This window comes from Ochotona curzoniae, unplaced genomic scaffold (assembly GCF_017591425.1).
Source record: "Ochotona curzoniae isolate NIBS_2020 unplaced genomic scaffold, NIBS_Ocur_1.0 contig_2210, whole genome shotgun sequence".
NCBI lineage: Eukaryota > Metazoa > Chordata > Mammalia > Lagomorpha > Ochotonidae > Ochotona > Ochotona curzoniae.
In genome coordinates, this window is record NW_024465369.1 from 31,350,639 (window position 1) to 31,360,635 (window position 9,997).

The window sequence follows — 9,997 nt, forward strand, 5'->3', positions numbered from 1 at the left end:
TGGCTGTTCAGTACCTTGTGCTGTTCTTGGCACACCTTCAGCCTGGCCTATTAGTTGAGCATAAACAGTTTGTCTTCACATCCAATCCTATTTCAGAGACACGTTTTCTCTCAGTAGCTCCTACCACCTGTTCAGTTCTTATGCCTAAAGCCTAAGAGTCATTTTAATTCTCCTTAATTCAGACTTCATATATCCCATTCATTCCCAAGTCCTGTCAATTTTATCTCTTAGTACTTTGAATTCATGTGCTTCTTTTAAGCTTTATTCTTGCCTTATTAGTTCTGTTCACTTTGTCTAATCTATAAATGGCTTCCTAGCTTGTGTTTTGCTAATTCTCAGATGTTTGAACTAAGATCTTCTTCACAAAGGTAAAAATTATTGAAGACCCACAAGAGCTTTATTAGGTTGTATCTATCAGTATTTATTCTTTTAGAGATTAAGATGAGGAGTAAGATCTTCCTGTCTCTACTCTCTGTATAGCTGACTTTGCAATAAAAATGAATAAATCTTTTTTTAAAAAAAGGTGAAGAGTATTTAAAGCACAGGCATATATAGGAACATATTCTAATGGCTATGAGAGCAATCGCATCAAAAACATGTAGTCTCCAAATAATTCCACTGTGTGCTAATGAAAGGGTAAAAGTACAAAAAACAAGTAATTATTTTTTAAGTAGTTGACCTCCTAGGATCACAGCTTGAGAATCACTGAACTAATCCTTTTTCTTCCTTTTCTTTTTAAAAGAGTTATTGATTTAAAAGGAAAAGTTACAAAGAGGAAGAGTGACAGATTGTTAATCTGTTGGCTCACTGCCCAAATGACTGCATCTGTCTGGGGCTTGAGCAGGTCACAGTGAGGAACCAGGTGTTTCTTCTGATTCTCCATGTGGATGCTGGGGCTTAAGCACTTTTGCCATCTTGGCTGCTTTCCAAGGCACACTAATAGGGAGCTGGACCAGCATTAGATCTTGAACTGCTTCCCTTATGGGATGTGGCAGGCAGGCTTTACCTAATATGCCACAACACTGGCCTCTAGTCTTTTTGTTTTGTTTTGTTTTTTTAAGCAGTAACCAAAAGGTACCATTTGAAAATAAAAATCTAGGAGCTGGCATTGTGGAATAGTGGAATAGGGTAAAGTTACCACCTCTGATGCCAACATCCCATTTGGGGGCCAGTTCAAGTCCCAGTGGCAGATATATTCAGGGGAAGAACTGGAGGAAGTTCCTCCCTCCTGGCTTTGGTCTCACCCAGCTCTGTCTGTTGCAGCCATTTGGGAATGAACCGGTGGATGGAAGATCTCTCTTTCTTTTCTACTAATGCTGTCTTTCAAATAAGTAAATTTAAAAGAAAATCTGGTTATATCCTTCCTTTAACATGTATATTAAGACAAATCCAAAAGCATTAAACTAGCCTACAAGATCTCAACTTAGTTCAGCTTCATTAGTATTGTCAAACATTGTGTTCCTTGACGATTCTTGACTTTTGCTACAGTTAATCTGTTCTCTAATAATTTCTGAAACATTCTGTTTCTTCTGCCTTACCAATGTTGCTCCTTGCTAATTCATCCTTATCTTCTTGCCCTCTGGGTAACTCATGAACATTTTTGTGGGCTCCTTTTTTGGTTTAGCTATTCATACTGCCGTACCAGACCAGATCTCTTTGCTTTATATTCTGTGAGAATCTCTTCTTACACATTCATTCTTTTTTAGCTGTACCTGTGTTTAATATCAGTGATTATCTATCCATGTATGTGTTCTCCTACCACATGGAATACAGTTTGAGGAAAGCAAAGTCAGATATTTCTTGGCTCTAATGTTCTGCAGTATATGGTTAGCCATCTCAAAGGCTGAGTAAATTTTAGCTGAATAAATGAGCATCTGCAAATTTACTGTTTTTCTCATGTGGGAAACATCAGACAAACGCACATACTCAAAACACAAACATGTATTAATTAGAAATTGGCAACTTTAAAGAGTTTTATATCTTGTATGTATGATTTAGCCAACACTTGGATAAGACAGGGCTCTTACATGGTAAAATATAAGTGGCTAAAGTTTCCATGGTTAATGTTTCTTATTTGGAGTCTGTAGTATTACTGCTTAAAATGTTTTATTAATTTCCTATTTGTACATTGAAAAATTTTCAAGGACATAGAAATATCAGTTATTTGGGTCTAGAAGTATAGACTTTAATATTTTTGTACATTAATTTTTTTCTCTTTTTTATTTTTTTAAGCGTTATCGAACTCCTTCCAGATCCAGATCCAGGGATCGTTTCAGACGTAGTGAGACTCCTCCACATTGGAGGCAAGAGATGCAGAGAGCTCAAAGAATGAGAGTATCAAGTGGTGAAAGATGGATCAAAGGGGATAAGTAAGATTTAAGTATATTACTTTTAAATATTGTGATAAGTATATTTTTTCCAGTGTGCATAGTGGCTTTTTAAATTGCCACTTTAATTATATCTGTGCCTATAGACAAATAGATTATTATTTTAGCTGAAACATAACATTTTTCTTTTACCTAGCAACATTTCTGAAAATATTTTTCCCTTATGTTTTAGGAGTGAGTTGAATGAAATAAAAGAAAATCAAAGAAGCCCAATTAGAGTCAAAGAGAGAAAAGTAATTGATCACAGGCATGTGTCTGAGAGTCCAAACAGAAAAAATGAAAAGGAAAAGAAAGCTAAAGAACATAAATCTAACAGCAAAGAGAGAGACATCAGAAAAAACTCAGAAAAAGATGAAAAGTATAATAAAAATAAAGTGAAGAAAAGGGCGAAATCTAAAAGTAGGAGTAAGAGCAAAGAGAAATCAAAGAGTAAGGAAAGAGAGTCAAAACATAATAGACACGAGGAAAAGAAGGTGAGATCAAGGAGTAAAGACAGAGATCATGAGATTGTTAAAGAAAAAGAAAAGCAGTCTGATTCTAAAGGAAAAGACCCAGAAAGGAGTAGAAGCAAAGAGAAGTCTAAACAATTAGAATCCAAAAGTAATGAGCATGATCATAATAAAAATAAGGAAAAAGATAGACGTGCACACTCAAAGAGTAGAGAACGAGATATAACTAAGAGTAAACACAGTTACAATAGCAGAACAAGAGAACGGAGCAGAAGCAAGGACAGGAGCAGAAGAGTGCGATCCAGAAGCCGGGACAGAGACAGAGATCGTAGCAGAAGCAAGGAGTACCATAGATACAGAGAACAGGAGTACAGGAGAAGAGGGAGGTCACGCAGCCGTGAGAGACGAACTACACCTGGAAGATCTAGAAGTAAAGACAGGAGGAGGAGGAGGAGAGACTCCCGGAGTTCAGAGAGAGAAGAAAGTCAAAACAGGAACAGAGAAAAATACAGAAACCAGGAGAGTAAGAGTTCACACAGAAAAGAGAATTTTGAGGGTGAGAAAAGAATGTACTCAAAAAATCGTGATCATAATAGTTCAAATAACAGGGAAAAAAAAGCTGACAGAGATCAAAGTCCGTTCTCAAAAATGAAACAAAGCAGTCAGGACAATGAATTAAAGTCTTCTACATCAAAAACTAAGGAGGATGACAAGACCAGCTCCTCGGCAGAAAAAGAATACCAAAAATCAAAGGGTCAAGAAAATGATCATGTACATGATAAAAATAAAAAATTTGATCATGACTCAAGCCCTGGAACAGATGAAGACAAAAGTGGATGAGTGAGTTCTGTAAACTTACTTCATTTTTTGTCTCAAATTTTAAGTTTTACAGACTTCCTGGTGAATCTCCTTTATGTTTTGTTTTCATTGTTTTTTGGGTTGTTTATGTTTGTCTTTTTTTTTTAATGTGGACTTCATTAAGTTGATCTTTTGATAATCTGTACCTGGATAATTTGTACTGCTAAAGTTTTAATAAACTTGAAATGAGAAAAACACTTTGGAGTAATACTGTGTGCTGTGTTAAACTCTTTTATGTATGCATTTTTGTGTTGCACCATCCAACCAGTAGCATTCCTATTTCTTTAATCATCTACTTGGAAACAGGCTTAATGATCATTGCAATACGTTGTCAACAGAAGTTCTTAGTTTTCATGATTAGTAATTTAGAACCTATCAATTAAAAATCTTCTATGGATTTTTCTGTTTGCATTTATAATGGCGAGTTGCAGCAATTTCTTTTAATTATACAGGAACAGGATTTTGTTGAGATCTTAAATATTTTTTTGATTCAACAGTAATTTGTGCTTTAAATAGATATTATGGCGCTTTATACCTTATTCTTTATGGTTTCAGCCTTGTCCATTTCATAGGAATACTTTTCCTGTCTGGTTTTGTTTTACTTAACTCATTTAAAATCAAAGAGGTGGGGGGGGGGGGGGTGGTGTGGGGAGCACCAGGGTGGGTGGGGATCGGTGGACTTGGGGACAGCGTGGTCTGGAATGGATGTCTCGGGGTGTATAACATGTGTGGGGTATGCCGGTAGGCGATGGGACCTTGGGGGGAGCGGACCGTGTTATGGGAAGATTAGGGTGGTGGGGTGGGGAGTGAGGATGTTTTTTGGTTTTTGTCGGGGGAGGTTAGTTTATGGACTCGATAGGGGGATGGGTATGGGTTGGGTGTGTTGTGGCGTTGTTGTGGGTGGTGTTGGGTATTTTGGTTAGGAGTATGTAGCGTGGGTGGTGGGACTGTTCCGACGTTTGGAGTAGGGGGATGGGGGGGGTTTGCGGCTGGTGGAGGGGGGGGGCGGGGGGTGGGGGGCGGGCTTGGGGTTGTTGTCGTATAGAGCGATGACGGGGGTGGGCTTTTGGGCCGTTTGCGGCGGTTTTGGACCTCCTGGGCGTCGAGTGTAGGCGGGTACTTGTTTGGCATGGTGCTGAGTTAGATGATTACGAACGTGTTTTCAGCCATTATTGTCCCCCCCCCCCCCCCCCCCCCCCCCACCCCCCCCCCCCCCCCACCCCCCCGCCCCCCCCACCCCCCCCCACCCCCCCCCCCCCCCCCCCCCCCCCCCCCCCCCCCCCCCCCCCCCCCACCCCCCCCCCCCACCCCCACCCACCCCCCCCCCCCCCCCAATACCCAATTACAATCCCTGTCCCCCCCCCACCCTCCGCCAGTAACATTTCCATATAGAATAGAAAATTGCAAAAATTTGACAAGTTACAAAGTAAACATATCCAAAATCTATTCGAATGTGCATTGTATTTTGCAATTTTTGTGATGTGTTTCTGTAATATCTCTACTAAATAAAACATTGGACGTCCAACAAACACAAAACCTGCCTCATTTGAGAAGAATTTTCAAAATTCTGATTACTGTAGCCTCTTAAGTTTTATACTTTAATACTTGTCAATATAGAAATCACTCTACTACCACGTTGGTTTCTGGATAAATCAATAGCCATTCCAATGCTATTTGTACTGACTGAATAAAACAATGTTTAACTTGATATTTCCCAGTAGATTAATACAACAGTGCTACTTTTGGGTTATAAATTTGGAATACCTGGAAACAAATATCCACAGTGTATTTTTCCCCTAATGATAAAACTAGATGTTTATTAATAATCCAGGGTGATTTATTCCTTAGAGGATGATCAGAAACCTGTGTTTGTGATCATTTGACTCTTAGTGCCCAACCTGTATAATCCATTGTGTTGTTTAATCAAAATATTTTGTCCTATGTTCAGTGAATTGCTTTCAAGATCTGTTAAAAAATTATTCAGATTTCAAGAAAGATATAATCAAAGGAAGGATTTCTAATAAGTGATGCCTACATATATTTTTAAGACCATGGTAGGGAAACATACTTCTGTGTTTTCTGATCCCACAGTTTTATCTCATGTTTGGATAATCAGAGGAGCAACTCCATATTAAGTATTATTTATTTGCCTTCCCCACCCTCCACGCCCCCCTGACACATCTCCTAGCCTTGTTAGCTGCTTTGGCAAGTGAGGTGGTGAAGGAGTTGAAGTGAGAGTGGACAATCAACTGGATTTTATTGTTAGAATGATAAGGAATCTTAATTGAGCAGCACTAACCTCAACTCTTCGCATTGGAATAATACACAGCTCAAAATGGCCCTTTTCTTAATTTTTTTTGTTTATGCCATCTTTAATTTGTACTTTCAACATTGTTTCCTAAGAGTCAGCTATTGCATTTTCCCCACCAAATTAATTTAACTTTCATATCTGAGATTACATAGTTCACTTCAAAATAACTTTGGCTTGAAATCCTTTAAAGATGCATATATGTGTGTTTTGATTGGTGATTAACTGAAAATGTCTTCACTATGTGGGATTGCGATGTTTATATGAATCACATTTCTGGGTTAGCAGTCTACACAGGGATTGACAATAGAGAAACTGTTAAATATGCAGTAGAGAGGCTATTGGGTTCTAGAATATTCTTAAATTACTCTAGTTGTAATTCATAGAGCATTGCCATTTCTTTTAGGTTACTTAACTGATTCCCTCAAAATTTGCAAATAATTGCTTTGATAAATCCTTTTTTGTGTGTGATTCTAGTATATGTTGGCATTGCTAATGGCCTTTGATTTTTGTGCTCAGTGGAAGATGTACAAAACCAGTGAAGATTTCTTTCTGTTATTAGTAGGCAGACATTGAGTTTATTAATAGTGGTGTCAACAAATAATTCAAATGTATTTGTTAGTTAGCATTTAGAGCAAGTCTGTGTATCTTTTAGTACTTTATTGTACTTTGGTCCAGATGGCAATAGTTTTCATCATACTGAGATTTTTATATTAAATTTCTGTAGAAATTTGTTGAGTTTGCCTTCATTAAAAGGTACTTTATGTATGTCCCATATAATTGTTTTAAAGAAAGAAAATAGGTATTTTTCTGTCTACCTTTAATTTTGTTTACTGTTGCTACTCTACTTTGGAATCATACTTTGACAATTGAAAAAACTTCATGGACTGTAGGCTGATAACCTATTTATTGTAAAAAGTTGCGCTTTGTTACAAATATTTACAGGATTAGTAGAGTAAGCAAAAAGAAGTGCATCTTTAGCTGGCTGCCATCTTTAGTGGTCTTCCCAGCTGCATCAAAGGGAGTGAGACAAGTGAAAATTCACTGGCCTGTTGTGTGACAAGGTATGAAGTATTAAAGGAAAAGGAAAGCAAGTCATAATTAGAAATCCCATAAGCAGGGTTCAGAGGAAGTCGTGGGATTTTTTTGTTACAGGAGGAGTGAAGTAGTTCAGGGGTTGAGACTTTTTTTTTAAAAGCAAGTTTCGTTTTTCTAAAACCACATGCTCTGTGTTCCCCTTTTGTGTGATTAATGAATTGGGCATTTCCATGTGGGGATATTCAATGTTGTGGCTGCTCTCTGTGAAAGGAGAAAATAGTGAAGTTAATGCACTTCTTTTCATAGCTCAGAAGTCACTGTGATGTATATTTTTTTAATGAAATTTACAAGTAAAATTGTTGTCTTCTCAATTGTAAAACTAGCTTCAAAATGCTGCTTCTCTATTAGTTTAGTAACTGTTGAACTGTTTTCTGCATTTTACAAACTTTAAACTTCAAAACTGTATTAATTTTTATAGTTAAACATTGTATTAAATAAACTATGCTCTGTCAACAGATTGCTTTTGTATTTTTTAAAGTGTTACTAGTTTTTTGACCCTTATTTTTATTGAAAATCAGATAATGAAAATAAACCAACTGAAATACTTCTATCTTACCCATGGGGATGAAAGTTACATTTATTATGAGAAAGCTGAACAAAGAGAATATTGGATTTCTTTAAAAGTTCAGCTGTTGGCCACAGTGACAATGTTCAGGTTTAAGAATGTTTAGTATAAATGTATAGTTTTAATGCTTCAGATTGCACAGTGTCTTTTGGGTACACACACTTTTAAGGTTAATCTTAAGGAGTCTACATTACTATCTAGTAGAATACCACTTTTTCTCAGCATTGAGTAGACTAATATATTCTGTGCTTGTCAGTTTTAATATGTATAATTGTGAGGCCATATACAAATTTAATTTTGTAAAACCTTTTGTTTCACTTAAATTAGACATTTAGGGGGAAATTTGCCTAGTTAACTTGAAAGTTAAAACACACAGTGAGGATATAACATTCTGAACAATCGGGTTTGCATGTGTTAACAGGTAAGTAAGAGCACTAAACTCCTGCCATCTGGAGTGCCAGTGTGAGTGTTGCATAGGAGCTGTACAAACTATTAAATATTAAAATACTTTTGAAATCAAATTTGCCTTTTCTGATAACCTCCCATATTTCTTTTGCTAAAGCTATAACTGTTGATAATGATTTTTACGCTTTTTCTAAGGATTTATTTATTTTTATAGGAAAGTCAGATATACAAAGAGGAGAGACAGAGAGGAAGATCTTCGATCCACTGGTTTCACTCACCAAGTGACCGCAACGGCAAGTACTGCGCTGATCCGAAGCAAGGAACCAGGAAACTCCTCCAGGTCTCCCATGCACCTGCAGGGTCCCAAGGCTTTGTGGCCAAACTTGACTGCTTTCCTAGGCCACAAGCAGGGAGCTGAATGGCAAGTGGAGCAGCCAGGATTAGAACCGGCACGTATATGGGATCCTGGCATGTTCAAGGTGAGGACTTTAGCTGCTAGGCCACAGCGCCGGGCCCTATACCTTTTGTTAGTATTCAAGACACCTTGTTTTCACAGTTTGCCTTCAGAGTGATTTTATATACAGGTATCTTGCCAAACTGCCACATCACAACAGTTGGGTTTTTGCTTTGTGTGATGTACTACTATGTTTTTTTCACTGAATTGTTTTGTGATTAATCTTAATTTTGTTTTTAATGTGCTCAACGTTAGAAAGCCTAGCCCAGTTATAACTAAAGTTATGTAGTTAAGGACAAAATGCTAGTTACTTGTGTGTGTGTTTTCTCCCCTTATGATTTATTTTGTATTTCAAAGTCAGTTATTGGGGATGGGGGATAGAGATTGAGAGATCTTTCTTCTAGTGGTTCACTCCCCAAATGGCTACAATGGCCAAAGCTGACCTGGTCTAAAACTGGAAGTTTCTGGAAGTGTCCCACATAAGTGCAAGTGCCCAAGGCTTGAACCCTCTTCTGCTACCTTCACAGACTGTTAGCACGGAGCTGGGTTGGAAGTGAAGCAGCTGAAATGAACTGATACCCACATAGGATGCTTGCAGTGCAGGTGGAAGATTAACTAATAAGCCACTGCACTGGCCCTGTAACCTGTGTTTTAAGTTACCCTATACTCATCTAACAAATGTATGTCCTTAACCCTTTTGTAAAAATGTTTATTTCTCAGTGCAAAGATAGATCTAAAATTAGTGACTACAGTAGTCATATTTTTATTTAGAAAAAAAATGATTTGAAAGGCCAGAATACAGAGAAGAGAGAGACTAGTTCGTTCACTCTGCAGTGGCCAGAGATGGGCTGATTTGGTGATCCAGGAGCTTCTTCCAGGCTCCCACATGGGTGCAGGTGCCAGAGGACTTCAGCCGTCTGCTTCCCATGCCATAAGTAGGGAAATGGATTGGACAAGGGGAGCAGCCGGGACTCCTGGTGCATGTAAAACAAGGATTTATCTACTGGGTCAGACGCAACGCCTATAATGAATGTACATTATAAACTCGCCACAGGGCCCAGCGCGGTGGCCTAGCAGCTAAAGTCCTTGCCTTGAACACACCAGGATCCCATATGGGTGCCAGCTCTAATCCTGGCAGCCCTACTTCCCTTCCATATCCCTGCTTGTGGCCTGGGAAAGCAGTCGAGGACGCCGCAAAGCCTTGGGACCCTGCACCCATGTGGGAGACCTGGAAGAATCTCCTGGCTTCTGGCTTCAGATAGGCTCAGCTTGGGCCATTGCAGTCACTTGATGAGTGAAATCAGTGGATCAAAGATCTTCCTCTCTTTCTCTCCTCTTTGTATATCTAACTTTCCTATAAAATAAATCTTAAAAAAAAACAATAAGAAAAGGAAATCTAGAATGATTAACCTTGTGTTTTCTAAACAACCAGTAAATATATTGTAAAGTCAGACAATTGGGGTAAGCAGCTTT

At 38.3% G+C, this 9,997-nt stretch overlaps 1 protein-coding gene across 1 annotated transcript in view; it reads left to right on the top strand.

The window, feature by feature from the left end:
• Positions 1-3,891, top strand: part of PPIG (peptidylprolyl isomerase G) — a 44,350-nt gene extending 40,459 nt beyond the window's left edge. The window contains exons 13-14 of the mRNA XM_040971685.1: positions 2,233-2,369; positions 2,560-3,891. Of these exons, the coding sequence (XP_040827619.1) occupies positions 2,233-2,369; positions 2,560-3,676 (1,254 nt within the window). The 3' untranslated portion in view covers positions 3,677-3,891. The remainder of the gene's footprint in view (positions 1-2,232; positions 2,370-2,559) is intronic.
• Positions 3,892-9,997: the final 6,106 nt, after the last annotated feature.